Below are 19,107 nucleotides of genomic sequence, written 5' to 3'. Positions count from 1 at the left end.
TTTTTAAGAAAATAAAACAGTACACTATGCTCATTCATTTCGTATATGTTTTTGTAATTCAAGTGTTTAATAAAAGAGCAAATAAGAAGCATGTTGAACAAATAACTCTGCCAGAGATACAATGCATGCTAAATAAGATGAAAAATAGTAATTAATATTTTGTATTAATGCACTACATTATAGTTTCCATTATGAGCCACCAAGAAGCACATAGAGATATTAAGAACGTAGATATTAAAAGTAATCATTAAAATTAATTTGCTATCTGCTTTGCCCACAATGTAAAATAAATGGATTTTTTATCACTATACTGTGGAGTTTTAATGTTCTATGTTGTGATCTTGTTAAATGAGTTGAATGAACCAGAGCATTCACCATAAAGTTATTTTTACTCATGTGATTTTAAAATGATTTAGTCTTTCAAACTTTTCCAAATAGCTTAATTTTTATAGAATTCACTGGCAGAAAAAGTGTCTTAATACTAAGGAGGAGGTGAGGTAAGTGAAAAGTTGGAATGACACCAATTCTTTATGCATCTTTCTGTATTAGGAAATGTAAACATAATGTAAAATTGGAATCAGGCTTATGGAATCAATTGAATGATAATTTATATTAAATATGTATGGGGGAAAAACAAGAAACTCACATTCTGATAAAGTTTTGAGAAACTAAAGAAACAATGGTAAGTGTAATGTTGATGTTAATTTAGGAAAATACCCTGGGAATTAATGCAGTAAAGCCTGCTATTGTCAATGCTTTTTAAAATTCTTGACAACTAAGAGAAAGAACAAGATACTTGACACTATCAATGATTATCAGTCTTCGATAAGGAAAACCAGCACATTATATGGGGTGTTTTATTATCTCAATTACCTTTCCATGTTTAGTAATAGTTCAGTAATTAGGGATGAAATGAATATGCATACATGGATTAGTGGTGAGTCAACAGAAGCTTTAGTTGAGTACAGTAACTTAACTATTTATAAACCGCTCTAAACAAAGTTTAAAAAATACATTTACTGTATTAAAATATCTATTACACACACAAACACACATTGTTGGCTACATTACATATGTGCTTTCAAGTTAAATACTCCTAAAAACTTACATCCTAGTATTAATGACGTGTACATTTAAATAATTTAAATAATAAAAAGTAGTAAATCCAGCTAAACTGCCAGAAAAATACACGTAGTCATGTACTCTTTTCTTATGATGACAAATGTTATTTTAATTTTTTATTTTTATTTTTTGGTGTTATGGTAGCATATTTTTGGTGTCTATACACAAACACTTAAAATATTCTGAATAACTCTGAATGCTTCGTCTACAGAAATAGATAAATACTTTTATCTTAGAATATTCTTAGGTTCTGTAGCAATATTTGCAGGATTGATTAAATGTCCCCATAGCAAAATTTTATTTGATCTATGTTTCATTTAAAAAGCAGCATTCTCCCAAAGTGTTAATTTTTGTATAGCCATATGAAGATTTACTCTCTGAGATCATTTAATGCATAGCAGAAATAGTTTAATAAATGGCACCTAAGCTAGTTAAAGAGCTTATACAATTTCTCTAATGCTTAGAAGGGTTTGGCTAAACTCTTAGCCAACATTTCTTTACTTTAATTGCTAGAAGTTACAAAAGTTCTCAGGGTAACTGAGAGGGCGTGCTAGTGATATAAGACAACTTTGTTTTTATGTATTCTTTTAGTTCAATAAGTAATTTTATTAAAAAATAACCATTAATTTATATGGTGATTTTTTCAAATATTCCATCTTATAAAAGAATGTTTTCCTGAAATTCTTGTTTACTGTAGCTATAAATATATATGTGTGTGTGTGTGTGTGTGTGTGTGTGTGTATATATATATATACATATAGCTAGTCTATATATAGCGGCTATATATAGAGTGTTCTCTCTCTCAAAAATAGGATGGAATGAGAGTTTATTTAATCTAGGCTTACTTAAAACTGCAATGAAGACTACAGTTGCATAATGATGTTTTTCTAAAAAATAATTTTCACATTATAAAATTAAAGTTAAATTTTGAAAGTTTAATAAATGAGGTTAAAAATTTCAGCTGGGCACAGTTGCTCATGCCTGTAATCCTGGCACTTTGGGAGGCCAAGGCGGGTGGATAGCATAAGCTCAGGAGTCCGAGACCAGCATGGGCAACGTGGTGAGATCCTGTCTCTACAAAAAATACAAAAATTAGCCAGGATTGGTGGTACACGCCTGTAGTCCTAGCTACTTGGGGATCTGAGGCAGGAGGAGGAGGTTGGAGGTTGCAGTGAGCTGAGATGGCACCTCTACACTCCAGCCTGGGCAACAGAGTACCAGAGTGAGACCCTACCTCAACAACAGCAACAAAAGGAATGTACAATTTCAAGCAAGTGAAATATTTGTAGTTTTCCAAGGTAAAAAAAAGTTTCAATTTTAATTAAGAAACAAATTTGTTTCTATGGCTAATTTTCTAAAATCATGACAATTAAGCAATACAAAATGAACATGGTTGTAATTTGTAGAATTCTTTATTCTAAGTAATCCTGAAAAAGTAAGTAGGAGGAATATTCATTTGGGATTTTAGCTACCTTACGTGTTAAGAATGTGCTTTCATAAAAGTATGTCTACTTTTACTTACTCTAAAAAGTAAATCATTTATTAGTTGCTATTCTATTGAAAACGCTGTTGTGTAAGATAAAGAAAACTAGCATTTGTTCAGCTCCACCTAGTCTTTCGTGTACATAAAATTATTACTGAAATAGCCCTGTGAAAGTATAAATATTCCCATTTTATGGCTAAGGACTGAAGTTGATTCATATTCAATAACTTCACATTATGAAATGAGTACATGAATAAACTGGTATTTGAAATGAAACGCCTTGATTTCTCTCTTCAAATATTTGTAATTCTACTTTCAGAAATAGCAAGGTGATTATATATAAAATGTCATAGAATCATCAGTGCAACTTATTGGATAGTCTTATTCAGTACGAATAACATCAAGTCCTTTTCCAATAACTAGTTTCTGCAGTGTTTTTTCTCAGGAATGAAATGAAAATTAATGACATTATTGGAGGTTATGTACATATTTAATAAACAGGAAGAGATATGAAAGTGTAGTGCATGGAGGATTAATTCATTCGTTTTAAAAGATACGGTTTTCCTATTAAATAAACATGGAGGATTTGGAATTGTGAATATTTGAAATTTCTATGAATGAAATGAATCTAATAAAGTTTAAAAGTATAACCATTCTATGAGAGGCTACATGATCAATAACGTATTGAGAAGAAAAGTGATTAAGGGCAGTGGCTTACTTAAAAAACTGCTAGAGGGCTGCCTTATTGTAAACCTTCAGGGCACCATTGATAGTGCAATTCAGGTAGATGGTACCCTGTTGGAGTTGTGCAGTACACAGCCTGTGCAGCCATATGCTGCCAACTTAAAGATTCATTCACAAACCTCCATAATGCCCACTTTCTTTTCAGTTTTGACTCTATATTATCCATATATATTTGACAGCTAAAAACAAATATTTCTTAGAAATGACTGCTTTCAAGTATACAAAACATACTTTGTATTGTAGTAACTGTTGGAAACATATAAGTATTTTAAATTTATTTATCCCAATTACATTTTCTTTAGTTCAAAATTTCATGGGTAAATAAAAATGCACTGTTACTGTTGTATTGAAAATTACCAATTCATAATATAATGACTCCAATGTAGGGGTTTGGGTTTTTAAATTCAGAATGCAGAACAATGAACAATTTTATATTCAAAACAAACAACATCTGGAAATTTAACCTCTATTTTTTTTTTCATTCTTCTTTTCCCATATTGGTTTAGAAGAGTTAACAAAAAATTTTGATTAAATTAAATTTTATATTTTATTAATTTGTGATTCTCATACAGTTTTTAAGCACATAAAATGAGAATTTAGCATAAACTTAAAACACCCATTGGTAGTAAACACATTGGGGGAATACATCTTATGAGATTAATCCATGTCTCTACCCTAAGCTGACCTATTAGTCCATACCCTATGTAGACCTAATAGTCTGATTCTGTACAAACTTTAATGCAATTAGTTAGGTTACTATTCTTTTATCTAGATCAGTTCTTTGCATGTGAGTTTAAACGATAGATGAAGTCTCAGTTAACTGCTCTAAGAATACCTAAAGGCCAGACTTACAGAGCTGGCTTATAAATAATGAGAAAATAGTTTAAAATCAAATATTATATGTACTTGAACAATCCAATCAGTCATGATTTTCTTGAAATTCTCAAATGTTCCCTTACACAGAGCTTGTAACACTGGTAGTCAGGCTTATTCTCTGAGGTTACTAATCAAAATTCCAATCAAATGTATGTGGATTTTCAGGTATAGACTCAAATGCACAAAGATGTTCAGGTAAACATTAGAAATACTATTTCTGCTTTACAATAACTAGCCAATTGCAACTAGAAGAACTGTTTTCAATGTAATATTGAAACTTCAGCTGGACTCTTTCCTCTTAGTTCTCAGATGTCGTATTTGGTGAGCTATAAAATTTTAAATGTCTATATAAAAAACTATGCAATATGATTCCTAATTCTTTAGTATAAGAGACTCAGAAGATTATTAGGAATAACAAAGGGATCAATTGGATCAATTTCAAAATGAAATAGAACAATATGGTAATTATACAAGATTTCAAACATGTTTCTTTTTCTTTACATTTTATTTTTTTATTTTTATTTTTTTATTATACTTTAAGTCCTAGGGTACATGTGCACAATGTGCAGGTTTGTTACATATGTATACATGTGCCATGTTGGTGTGCTGCACCCATAAACTCGGCATTTACATTAAGTATTTCTCCTAATGCTATCCCTCCCTGCTCCCCCCACTGCACCACAGGCCCTGCTGTGTGAAGCTCCCAACCCTGTGTCCAAGTGTTATCATTGTTCGATTCCCACCTATGAGTGAGAACATGTGGTGTTTGGTTTTCTGTCCTTGTGATAGTTTGCTCAGAATGATAGTTTCCAGCTTCATCCATGTCCTTACAAAGGACATGAACTCATCATTTTTTATGGCTGCATAGTATTCCATGGTGTATATGTGCCACATTTTCTTAAACCATTCTATCATTGATGGACATTTGGGTTGGTTCCAAGCCTTTGCTATTGTGAGTAGTGCTGCACTAAATGTACGTGCACATGTGTCTTTATAGTAGCATGATTTATAATCCTTTGGGTATATACACAGTAATGGGATGGCTGGGTCAAATGGTATTTCTAGTTCTAGATCCTTGAGGAATCACCACACTGTCTTCCACAATGGTTGAACTACTTTACAGTCCTACCAACAGTGTAAAATTGTTCCTATTTCTCCACATCCTCTCCAGCATCTGTTGTTTCCTGACTTTTTAATGATTACCATTGTAACTGGTGTGAGATGGTATCTCATTGTGGTTTTGATTTGCATTTCCCTGATGGCCAGTGATGATGAGCATTTTTTCATGTGTCTGTTGGTGGCATAAATGTCTTCTTTTGAAAAGTGTCTGTTCATATCCTTTGCCCACTTTTTGATGGGGTTGTTTGATTTTTTTCTTACAAATTTAAGTTCTTTGTAGATTATGGATATTAGCCCTTTGTCAGATGGGTAGATTGCAAAAATTTTCTCCCATTCTGTAGGTTGCCTGTTCACTCTGAAGGTAGTTTCTTTTGCTGTGAAGAAGCTATTAAGTTTAATTAGATCCCATTTGTCTACTTTGGCTTTTGTTGCCATTGATTTTGGTGTTTTAGACATGAAGTCCTTGCCCATGCCTATGTCCTGAATGATATCGCCTAGGTTTTCTTCTAGGGTCTTTATGGTTTTAGGTCTAACATTTAAGTCTTTAATCCATCTTGAGTTAATTTTTGTATATGATGTAAGGAAGGGATCCAGTTTCAGCTTTCTACATATGGCTAGCCAGTTTTCCCAGCACCATTTATTAAACAGGGAATCCTTTCCCCATTGCTTGTTTTTGTCAGGTTTGTCAAAGATCAGATGGTTGTAGATGTGTGGTATTATTTCTGAGCGCTCTGTTCTGTTCCATTGGTCTATATCTCTGTTTTGGTACCAGTACCATGCTGTTTTGATTACTGTAGCCTTGTAGTATAGTTTGAAGTCAGGTAGTGCGATGCCTCCAGCTTTGTTCTTTTGGCTTACGATTGTCCTGGCAATGCGGGCTCTTTTTTGATTCCATATGAACTATAAAGTAGTTTTTTGCAATTCTGTGAAGAAAGTCATTGGTAGCTTGATGGGGATGGCATTGAATCTATAAATTACTTTAGGCAGTATGGCATTTTCATGATATTGATTCTTCCTATTCATGAGCATAGAATGTTCTTCCATTTGTTTGTATCCTCTTTTATTTCACTGAGCAGTGGTTTGTAGTTCTCCTTGAAGATGTCCTTCACATCCCTTATAAGTTGGATTCCTAGGTGTTTTATTCTCTTTGAAGCAATTATGAATGGGAGTTCACTCATGATTTGGCTCTGTGTTTGTCTGTTATTGGTGTATAAGAATGCTTGTGATTTTTGCACATTGATTTTGTATCCTGAGACTTTGCTGAAGTTGCTTATCAGCTTAAGGGGATTTGGGGCTGAGACGATGGCGTTTTCTAGATATACAATCATGTCACCTTCAAACAGGGACAATTCAACTTCCTCTTTTCCTAATTGAATACCCTTTATTTCTTTCTCCTGCCTGATTGCCCTGGCCAGAACTTCCAACAATATATTGAATAGGAGTAGTGAGAGAAGGCATCCCTGTCTTATGCCAGTTTTCAAAGGGAACGCTTCCAGTTTTTGGCCATTCAGTATGATATTGGCTGTTGGTTTGTCATAAATAGATCTTATTATTTTGAGATATGTCCCATCAATAGCTAGTTTATTGAGAGTTTTTAGCATGAAGGGCTGTTGAATTTTGTCAAAGGCCTTTGCTGCATCTATTGAGATAATCACACGATTTTTGTCTTTGCTTCTGTTTTTGTGATGGATTACGTTTATTGATTTGCATAGGTTGATCCCGACTTGATCCCAGGGATGAAGCCAACTTGATCGTGGTGGATAAGCTTTTTGATGTGCTACTGGATTCGGTTTGCCAGTATTTCATTGAGGATCTTTGCATCAATGTTCATCAGCGATATTGTCTAAAATTCTGTTTTTTTGCTGTGTCTCTGCCAGGCTTTTGTATCAGGATGATGCTGACCTCATAAAATGAGTTAGGGAGGATTCCCTCTTTTTCTATTGATTGGAATAATTTCAGAAGGAATGGTACCAGCTCCTCTTTGTACATCTGGTAGAATTCGGCTGTGAATCCATCTGGTCCTGGACTTTTTTTGGTTGGTAGGCTCTTAATTATTGCCTCAATTTCAGAGCCTGTTATTGGTCTATTCAGGGATTCAACTTCTTCCTGGTTTAGTGTTGGGAGGGTGTATGTGTCCAGGAATTTATGCATTTCTTCTAGATTTTCTAGTTTATTTGTGTAGAGGTGTTTATAGTATTCTCTGATGGTAGTTTGTATTTCTGTGGGATTGGTGGTGATATCCCCTTTATCATTTTTTATTCCATCTATTTGATTCTTCTCTGTTTTCTTCTTTATTAGTCTTGCTATCAGTCTGTCAATTTTGTTGATACTTTCAAAAAACCAGCTCCTGGATTCATTGATTTTTTGAAGGGATTTTGTGTCTTTATCTCCTTCAGTTCTTCTCTGATCGATCTCAGGACCATTTGTGACACCAAAATCAAGTCACTCAAATGCCTTCTATAAAATGGCAAAATATTGACATACAACCTACACACATCCTTTTATATACTTTAAATCATCTCTAGATTTTTATTTTTTGAAAATTTTCGATTAGCGTTTGGTTGAATCTATAAATGCAGCACTCACAGGTATGAGGGCCAACAGTAAATATAAGAGTAATAATGTAAGGCAAACTATATTGTGATTATTTAGAATTTTACATTTCTCTACGAATGTCCTCCTTCAAGTGGTTGAGTTTGAAAATAGGCAAAGACTATTTCCAAACTGGTTTAAATGTTTTCAGCTTATTTTTAAAATAATGGCTTATCAGAAATAATTTTATATTATATCCTGTTCTTAAATTGCATATATGGCTGAAACTAAAAAGACCAATATCTCTTAACATTATGCAATATTAAAATTTATAATAAGGTATTTAACATAACTGGAAATAAGCATTAACTTTTTCCTAGATTACTTTCATAACACAAAATTACTTGTCTATATTATAGAAACTTTTAAATTAGGGGAAAACATAATCAGTTAATTGCTTCAGCAGCAGTCGATTAGTTGAATTTACATTTCTGACTTGATTGACCTTTTAAAAGTAAATGGTAAGAAGTATTTTTCATCATATAAGTATCTTTTATACTTTTAAAAAATCCAATCCAGGTGTTCTGAGGAAAACCAAGGTGATATATTGATAATTAGGAAAGTAGTATGAGTGTTCTCTCTTTCTCTATAGTTAGATATTAGATAGACAGATAGATTAGATTAGATAGATGATAGATAGATAGATAGATAGACAGACAGACACATGTATGAACCTATATGAAAGTATCTTTATAAGTAAACCAGTTAATATGTAATACGTGTCTTCTGAAGGCACAAAAAGACTAAGTGAAGTTTGATAACGTAGAAATTACACTTTCTTTGTTTAACTACAGTCCTTGAAGTAACATTTTTAATGTCATTGCAGACCCACCTTGCCAGACGGAGCTCAGCAATATTCAGAAGCGGCAAGGGGTAAAGAAGTTCCTAGGTGAGTAATAGATCATTCTTCTGAAGGCTTTATTGCTTACATAAATAACCCCAGGGAAACAGCAACATAAAATCAATATTAATCCAACAAAGACAGACTGCACTAAATTTCAGCAACAAAATTTATGAACTTTTTGAAAGCCATTAAACTTACTTTTATTACCTTACCTATTGAAAGATATTATGTCTGTTTTATTACCCTAATATAATGTTCATGTTGAAAGTTATTAAGTAAAAAAAGAGATTTAAGCAATGCTAAAGTTAAAACATTAGCAGAAAATTCAGTTCAAATTCTATGGTTAAGATTTAAGAATTGATGGCAAATATATATATATGTGTATGTGCTATTTAAAGCAAGTAGTTTTATAAATTGGGTGAAAAGGTGCTCTGAGTACCTCAGGGAAATTTGAACAGACTTGTTAGTATTTTTCATTAGTGTTTTTTACTACCCTACTTTTAATAAGTAAATGTATAAGTAGACAGATAGATATTTCAGATTTTATTCAAAGCCTTGAAATATTTGAATGTTTGGATATAAACAGATTATTAAACTGTTACATATGAATGGCTTATTCTTATAACCTTACAATTTTTAAATAAACTATTTTTGGAATAGTTTTAAATTTATAAAAACAGTGACAAAGGTACATAGTTTCCAAACATTCTTCACCCAGCTTTCACTAAATATAACATCTTGCATGTGCCCAATGACGATGGAACATTTGTAAATATCTAAGAAATTAGCATTGCTATAATCCTATTAAGCAAGCTTCAGACTTTATTTGGTTGTCACCAGTTTTGCCACTGTTCTTCTTTTTCTATTTTAGAATCCAAAGCGTGACAGCACACATGCAATATTTCTTTTCACGTATATTAACACACTCGTGTGTTTAGTGGCACATAACCCTAATGTCTCTGGATCTGATTAATCTGTTTTATATTTTGACTTACTATCTTTGTAATTACAATATATTATGTTTAAATAAGAGGATTTTTCACATTATTTGCAAATCCTTGTTTCAGTGCCCATTGTACAAAATTAAAAGTTTGATGTTTTGTAATAAAACATTTTTCAGTGTGAAAACTACTGATGATAAATGCTACAATGTGTCATGTTTCTTTTAACCCTGTTACAAGATGCAGGAGATATCACAGCTCACAAATGAAAATAATACATTCTGGCTGGGCACAGTGGCTCACGCCTGTAATCCCAACACTTTAGGAGGCGAAGGTAGGCAGATCACCTGAGGTCAGGAGTTTGAGACCACCCTGGCCAATATGGCAAAACCCCACCTCTACTGAAAATACAAAAATTAGCCTGGCATGGTGGTGTGTGCCTGTAATCTCAGCTACTGTGGAGCATTGCTTGAACCGGGGAGGAAGATGTTGCAGTGAGCCAAGATGGCACCACTGTACACCAGCCTGGGTAACAGAGCGAGACTCCATCTTGGAAAAAAAAAAATAATAATATGTTCTTATATAGGTTTGTCTTGGCAAATCATAGTTTGGCCGTGTACCATAAAGAAAGCCATTGAAATTCAACTTAAAAATATTTTCTACTTAAGTTCTATTAGTAGCAAAAATCTATTAGAATACAGGTCTTGATTATTTGAAGGTATAAGGAAAAACTTAGTTCCCATTTGGGAAGAGTTACCTTCATTATTCCTTCATAATATAAATGAAAATTATTGTAGAGAACACTAAAGGCTTTAAGCATTTCTTCTAATTTGGGTGGGGTATTAGTACGCATCTGAAATGGATCACTTGTTGTGTAGGAGTATGGTGCCACATGTCCTGATTTGGAGATTCAGTCTTTGAAAGGAAAAGAGAATACTCTTAAGAATTATGCTAAAACTGCAGACATCAACCAACTTTACTGGCATAAAGTATCAATTATGGTCACACTAACTATACATCATAACATGTTTATGTCAAATTCAAATGGTAGTTGTAAAAGCTGTAGATGTAACAATTGAATTTTTTCCTTATTTTTTCTGGCCTTTAATCCATAGAAAGTGTTCTGAAGTTAATGATATTCTGTATATCTAATTGAAAGATTAGCAGTTCAGCTATTTTGAATAAATTATAGGTTTTTAAACTAAGTTAATCTACATATAACAATTTTCAAACTTTTTGAGATAGTGAAATTATGATGTCATATGGTTACAAGACTAAGTTTTGTCTTTTATCCATTTATTTATTTATTTATTTTTAATTTCACCAAATAACTATTATGCTTCTGGTCACAGAAAAAAAAAAGTCAGAAAATAAAAGAAAATATTGTTATCTCCTATAACTTATATTCTGGTGTTGGAGTACTTATTTAAAAACACGACTTCATTTTTAAATTACTAATTAAGGGTTTATCATGAGCATTGTGCCATAGAGTATGTTAGATTTTATAGATATAAAAATAAATCTCTGGTCGGGGATGATGGCTTACGCCTGTAATCCCAGCATTTTGGGAGGTTGAGGTGGATGGATGACTTGAAGTCAGGAGTTTGAGATCAGTCTTGACAACATGGTGAAACCCCATCTCTACTAAAAACACAAAACTTACCTTAGTGTGGTGGTGCATGCCTGTAATCTCAGCCACTCACGAGGCTGAGGTAGGAGAATCACTTGAACCTGGGAGGCGGAGGTTGCAGTGAGTCGAGATCGCCCCACTGCACTCCAGCCTGGGAGATGGAGGAAGACTCTGTCTTAAAAAATAAATAAATAAATGAATAAAAATATTTATCTATCTGTTCTACTATTCCCAATAGACTGTGTTCCCACTCGACCATGGGTTTGAGATGTTGTTCACACCACAATGAAAATGAAGAGAACCTAAATATTTCTAACCATAGACCATATCACAATGTAGTGGTGAAAGTATGCAAGGACAGTCAACACACACACACACACACACACAAAACACACACACACACACACAACACACACACACACAGAGAATGGAAGAAGCAATCAGGAATCTTTCATTTGAAAAGAAGACTTTAAATTGTGGGTCACATTTACGTCAAATCTTAAAGTGGAAGAGAGAGGAGAGAGATTCTAGTTGACATAATGTGTAAAGAGACAAAACAGCATTGAATTTGGGAAAAACAGATAGCTTGATTTGGAAAGAACTTGGAGTATAGGAATGAACATTTGGGGAAATGAAAGTAGAAAGTTGGCAGCGATGAAGGCAGATGGTGACAGGTCTTCTGCCATGCTACGTGGTCTGGGTGATTTAATATAAACATGGCACTAATCAGATTTTAATTCTGTATTGTGCCTCTGAAACACTACCCTTTGCACAGTGAGAACTAGTAAGATAGTAATTTGCTTTACAAAGGAGATGAATCCATGAACTATAAGCAGTTCACTGTGGCAACGGCCAGCTCCATGACAGAAAAGACTTCCCTGATTTCTTCTAAGGCATCACCGGTATCTATCCTGGAATATAGTGGACACTCCATATGTGTATGTCTTTAATGCATTAATGCATAATGGGTGCTTCTCAGAAAGGAGCACAGCTCATTCATAAACTACATGTGTGTGTTTGTATGCCTGTGTGTTGCTTCAACAGGACAGTATATCCCCCTGTGTGATGAAGATGGTTACTACAAGCCAACACAATGTCATGGCAGTGTTGGACAGTGCTGGTGTGTTGACAGATATGGAAATGAAGTCATGGGATCCAGAAAAAATGGTGTTGCAGATTGTGGTAAGGAGAAGTGTTACTTATTTCATAATTTTCTAAGCACAGAATTAAGTGCTTTAGAGCTTCATTCATTTGTTCAAGCATTTAATGAGGACTTACTCTGTGCAAAGACTATAGAATATATAGGGTGGAGGGAGTGATAAAACAACTTACTCCTAGCATGTTAAAAACTTGGATAGATAATAACTGGTCATTGCATAATTTAGATTTTCTAGAGGATTAATTAAAAGCAGGATTCCTTTCCTACTTCAAATTCAGAAAGTTGTTGAGGTACTTCTTTTCCTCTCAGCTAATGCAGACCTTTCTCATTCATCCTACTGCAAGTCAATAAACTCTATTTATCATGTCTTCAAATGACACCCTTTTGTCTGTATACCTCTGGAGATGGTGACTTAGGGAATATGTGGGTTCACCAGCCAAAGAAATACAAACCTTTTAAAAGTAAAAGTCCATAAATTACAGCTATATGAGCATGTTTCCTTGTGCTTGAGTGAGGAAAATATATTTTGATTGCTTAAAGGGAATTATAGCTAATATTCTAATTCTTTTTTAGGAACATGCATTTTTATGTATATATTTAAAATAGAATGTAACTATTAGTTGAACATCACATACATGCATTTTAAAGTTTCCATTGTGGTACCATTTGCACTTCATAAAACATTTTTCTGGAATGCAAGTGTCAATTTTGTTGGTATTATAGACAGTTTTCATGACAAAAGCCACTTCATTGTACACACACACGCACACGTGCACACACACACGCTCGTGCGTGCACACACACACACACACACCCCAGGAATTAATTATTTGTGTTTCAGTTAATATAAGTGATCAAAAATGAGAATAAACTGCTTTTTAGTTTTGCATTTTAGAAAATATTTAGATGTATTCTTCAAGCAAATTTTAGACTAATAAACTAAGACTATTAAGAAAAAAATGATAAACAACAAAAGTAATCTCATTTAATCTTTAAATTCCTGCTCTGAATCCATTTGTTCATAACATTTTTAACAGCTTAGTTTTGGTTTGCTGACCTGGGCAATGCAGTTAGATTTAAGTAGGAAGAAAGAGGATTCAATAGCTGCCTTACATAAATTTTACATATAGGGAACACATCTTTGTAATATGTGCTGTAAAGTAGTTGCATTATAAATTAATTCAGTTGTCATTGATGACAATGATGGATACATAACTTTTTTATGTTGTAAATAAAAGTTATATGGAAATGAGTTCCTTAAGTGAACAAGAACATTGCTTTTGGAATGTGGACATCTGAGCTTTCTTAACATTTTATAACTAATACAGTAGATGAAGTTGGAGAACTAAACAATATTTTCTTCAGTTAAGATGGGAATTTTAGTGTGTTCTCTTGGGAGATCAACCAATTTATAAACCTTGAATTATATCAACAGGATTTGTTATAATTAGATACCAAAGAATTATAAGAATAAAATATTACATAGAAAATAAATCCACGCTAGCATTTGAGGAGTTGAAAAGTCAATACACAGTGAGTGCTAAGATGTATGTGCATTATTGCCTCCATAAGTATTAATGGTTATTTTAAAAATATTTTGTAATATATTAGTTTTCTGTTGCTGTAGTAACAAATTCCCACTCAGTGACTTAAACAACACACATTTATCCTACAGTTCTGTGCCTCAGAAGATCAACACAGGTCTCACTAAGCTCAACATCCAGATGTCAGCAGGATGATGCTCCTCTCTGGAGGCTTTAGAGGAAAATCTGTTTCCTTGCCCTTTTCACCTCTTAGAGGTAGCTCTCATCCCTTGGTTCATGGACTCTTTCCTCTAACCTTAAGCCGACAACATTGCATCTCTGATCATTCTTCTGTAGTCACAGCTCCTTCCCACTCTATCTGGAAAACATTTTTTTTATTTTATTTTAAGAACCTAAGTGACAATTTGCATCCACCTGGATAATTCAGGATAATCTCTCCAATTCAAATTCCTTCACTTAACCATATTTGCAAAGTCACTTTTTCATGTTAAGGTAATGTATTTATAGATTCTGGAGATTAGGAAATGAACATCTTTGGTAGGGCAATTTTTCTGCCACACTTGTAGAAGAAATTTTGAATTCTTTGCAAAATGCACAGTCTGACATGAATTTCTGTAACAACTGGGCTGAGATCAATATTACTGAACTGGAAATCTTGCATGACATACCTCAATAATGATTCTGCTTTTAGCACATACATTTTAACAAATGATAGATTTTAACATGTGATAATTTTCCAGAAAATGGATCTTTCCTTATCTTTGATAAATAAGATAGAAAACAAATTACTTTTTACAAAATATTCTTAATTTTCATAAGGATTTTGTCTTTCAGAAATTAACACTATTCAGTCAAATAAAGGTTATATTTACTTTCACTCGTTTTAAGCTATAGATTTTGAGATCTCCGGAGATTTTGCTAGTGGAGATTTCCATGAGTGGACTGATGATGAGGATGATGAAGACGATATTATGAATGATGAAGATGAAATAGAAGATGATGATGAAGATGAAGGGGATGATGATGATGGTGGTGATGACCATGATGGATACATTTGATTGATGACAGTTGAAATCAATAAATTCTACATTTCTAATATTTACAAAAATGATAGCCTATTTAAAATTATCTTCTTCCCCAATAACAAAATGATTCTAAACCTCACATCTATTTTGTATAATTATTTGAAAAATTGCAGATAAAGTTATAGAACTTTATGTTTAAATAAGAATCATTTGCTTTGAGTTTTTATATTCCTTACACAAAAAGAAAATACATATGCAGCCTAGTTAGACAAAATAAAGTTTTGAAGTGCTACTATAATAAATTTTTCGTGAGAACAAACTTCGTAAATCTTCCATAAGCAAAATGACAGCTAGCGCTTGGGATCGTACGTGTTAATTTTTTGAAAGATAATGCTAAGTGAAATTTAAAAATAAATAAATTTTCAATCACCTGGGTCCTAAGGATTTAAGAAAAATATGCATGCTTTAATTGCATTTCCAAAGTAGCATCTTGCTAGACCTAGATGAGTCAGGATAACAGAGAGATACCACATGGCAAGAAAAACAAAGTGACAGTTGTAGAGTCCTCCATTGTGTTTACATTAATAGTGATGTTTTTAACTATGAAATTATTCTGGATCTAATAGGACATTTTACAAAATGGCAAGTATGGAAAACCATGGATTCTGAAAGTTAAAAATTTAGTTGTTCTCTCCAATGTGTATTTTAATTGGATGGCAGTCTCATGCAGATTTTTTAAAAGATTCTTTAATAACATGATTTGTTTGCCTTTCTAGGTTTCTTTATCTTTCTCACCAGCAACTTAGGGAGCAGAATTTAAATTAGGAAGACAAAGAGAAAGGTTCATTTAAACCATATTTTTACAAAGTTTATTTGCCCCAAGGTCAAATTTTAAATTCTTAATTTTCATTTTATTTCCCATTTTAGGAAAAAATTTGCATTTAATCTTACAATTCTGTTATTTTTGTTAGTAGTGCCGAAACTTAGAGAACGTATTGTATGGTGCCTTGCAAAAATAGAGATAGAAAGAGTTTAGCATGCATACCAATATAGTATATTACGCAATATATAAGCACACCTAATTAACAGATTAATATCAGTAAAGGTATTGCTGCTGGAATGAAGAAAATGGAATACGTTTCTTTCTTTTTTTCTATTGTTACATAATTGCCATGTGGACTTGTTTATGATTATTGTGTAGAGTAGCATTTTAGATTTAACTGTAGCAAAAATTACTTTAACTGCTGTATTTAAGTTAGCATGTTAATTAATTGTGTAGACATTTTGGCACACCATCACTTTTAACTATATCATACCAATGGTTTTGTGCCCATAATAAAAATGGAAAAATCTGTTGAATGTTACATATTGGTATCTTTAATTTCAACAGTGGGTAAACTGGTTTCCCAGTATACAATTCATTGAAAGCAAAATTGATGAATTATTTCCATTTAATTTATACATACTCAATACAAACTTTAATGTTGACTTTATGTAATATTTAAAGTATAATGCATTTTCTTTTTTACTGTTTATGTATAGTTTACAAAATAAAGAATCTTGTAACCAAATTGAACTGTTCCTCAATGGTTTTTCCAGAGTACACATAGTAGCATGAAGGCTTCTTAATTGAGTCCTTGATTTTTAAAATGAATGCATCACAAACTAGCTAGGGGAGTTCCCTGAAATTTTAGAATTTCAAAATTAGAGCTTTTGGAATCTTGAATATTATTTGTCAATGTATGTTAAAAAATTTTATTGTTGGTGGTGTTTTATTTTGTTTCATTTGTCATAATATTGTAAAATGGATCATATTTTTGTCAAGGCTGTATTTTAAAACCCATTTTTATGGTGTCATACTTAACATATTTGGCTAAATTTCTATGGCAACAGCATTTTGAAGAGTAGTCAGATAGCCTTGTCTATTTAACAAATGTATATAAATATAACTGATTGTTTGGGAAGAGACAAAAACAAATTCTATACAGAGGTTTAGCAAATGAATTTAAAATAACAAATATAGTAATGTTGAAGTTAGGCTTTTTTAAAGAAGTGTCTCTGAGACTCCCAAGAAAGCAATTAAATCAACAACAAATAGAAAATAAAAATAGATTACACTATAAAAGTTTATGTAAATTATTTGTATACTATATATTTGTATGTGTTTGTATAAAAATTCTACTTGTAATGTATATTAGGTCTTTTCATGATCATTTAATTCATTTTAAATATTTTGACACAATACAATTATACCTATATATTTATCCCCCAAAATATAAATATTGGACAGCTACTGTAAATCAAACAATATTCTGGACACTAGATATTTATTAATGAACAAAATAACTATGAAGTGTAAAGACAGGCAATACCTTATTCCTAGCCCGTAATACAATATAGTTATAATCTCTATTGGAATAAATCAAAGAAATATATTTACTAGATTTAATTTGAATAAAAAACGAGGTATGTTGAACCCCCAGCGAGAGTCCTTGATAGAAACCCAAAATCTTAACATTTTAATTAAAAAGAATCCAAGTATCTCAACAGTTTGTTCTTTCTTAAATTGAAACCTGATTCATAGGTATAAAGTCATACAATACAGTCTATAATAGTGTCTTATTTTTCTCATCTGTGTTATTTAGAAAGCACACATGCAACTCAAAAATTACAAGACATTCGGAATCACAGCAAATTGAGAACTGAAACAGAGAAAATGAGTAGAAGAAACATACAAATAAAATAACAAGTGTTCCTTTTATGCCAAAATCTAGTATGGAAATTAAGGATGCTTTATTGTTGTACATATAGGGGATGGTAATTCTGCCTAATACTATTGGGGAAAAACAGCTAAGTTTAAAATAAACATGAAACATTTTAATATTGATCAAAATGATCAATAATTCAAACTCTGTATTTCTGCCAATCATTTAATAGAAAAAATCTATCAAACCAAAATATCAGAATTATTAGCAAAAATTTTCTAATTAATAAAACAGCTGCTAAGAGTATTTTATTCTGTGTATACATTTTTACAGTATTTTCATTTTACATGAAACTAATGATGTGAAAAGTAACTCATAAGCATTGATCCTTATAGGCTACTGATAGTTTATTTAGAGCATATTTACAGAATTGCATGAATAAATACACATTTTGTAACAAACACTTTGATGATTTGTTTTACATAAAATCAATGAAGCATTGGTGTTGGCTAGATGCAATGGATTATTAAGGGCTCCATACACAGTCTACTTTTAGAGATTCCTAGTAGCTGGGGGGAAAGTGGAGAATGAGCCACACCAAATACAGCCATCATAAGTAATGTGCTTGTTCTTCCTGACACAAGTGTGCACATATGCACGCAAACACATGTGCGCACACACGATTAGTCCAGTGTTTACTTTGAATTTAAAATATTCAGTACATTGATTCACATTTATTTCTCTTTTGTTCATGATGGATAAAAAGTACTAGACCATATCATACATTGCTCAGGTGAAGTAAGAAAATTTAAAAATCTAGAATATTTAAAGTGGCATGAAGATATAAATAAATGATCACATGAGCTCCTTGTAGCTTATTCTATTTGACATTATTTTAAACCTAATAGCTGATATTAAGGTTAACATAATGAAAGGTGACATTTTCATTCTTTCTAGTACACATTTTTATAGAAAATAGTATCAACTGTTAATTCTGTGTTTTAAAAGTATATCATGAATTATAACTTGGCTTCATGAAACTTTTATTAATGATTAAGTCAATGAACACTTCAAAGAGACCATCTTAAGCTTTCATTGTATACAATATATATGTCATCCCTCCTGGGGCAAGACAAATCAGAATAGCCCTTTTAAATAGTAATTATTTTCTCTCAATTGTATATGAATATCTGCTGTCATTGTTCTACTTAATATCTTTACCTAATTTCTATGTCTCAGTTAAAAGCTTAGCAAGTAAGATTAAGATAAATGAATTTATGGTTCAACATGATTTAAAGTGGCAAAGTAAGCCATTGTAGGTGG

The 19,107-nt window shown here is 32.3% G+C and overlaps 1 protein-coding gene across 5 annotated transcripts in view; it reads left to right on the top strand.

Annotated features, from left to right (window-relative positions):
* The window catches only part of SPOCK3 (SPARC (osteonectin), cwcv and kazal like domains proteoglycan 3), a 481,221-nt gene extending 464,571 nt beyond the window's left edge, over positions 1 to 16,650 (top strand). For all 5 annotated transcript variants that reach the window (XM_055276339.2, XM_055276342.2, XM_055276338.2 and 2 more), the window contains 3 exons: positions 8,763 to 8,825; positions 12,396 to 12,533; positions 14,943 to 16,650. In XM_055276339.2, coding sequence (XP_055132314.1) covers positions 8,763 to 8,825; positions 12,396 to 12,533; positions 14,943 to 15,112 — 371 coding nt within the window. In that variant the 3' untranslated portion in view covers positions 15,113 to 16,650. The remainder of the gene's footprint in view (positions 1 to 8,762; positions 8,826 to 12,395; positions 12,534 to 14,942) is intronic.
* The last annotated feature ends 2,457 nt before the right edge of the window (positions 16,651 to 19,107 follow it).

The sequence above is a fragment of the Symphalangus syndactylus genome, chromosome 4 (genome assembly GCF_028878055.3).
Source record: "Symphalangus syndactylus isolate Jambi chromosome 4, NHGRI_mSymSyn1-v2.1_pri, whole genome shotgun sequence".
NCBI lineage: Eukaryota > Metazoa > Chordata > Mammalia > Primates > Hylobatidae > Symphalangus > Symphalangus syndactylus.
Note: the sequence above shows the minus strand (reverse complement) of the source record. Positions and strands in the feature narration are given on the sequence as shown.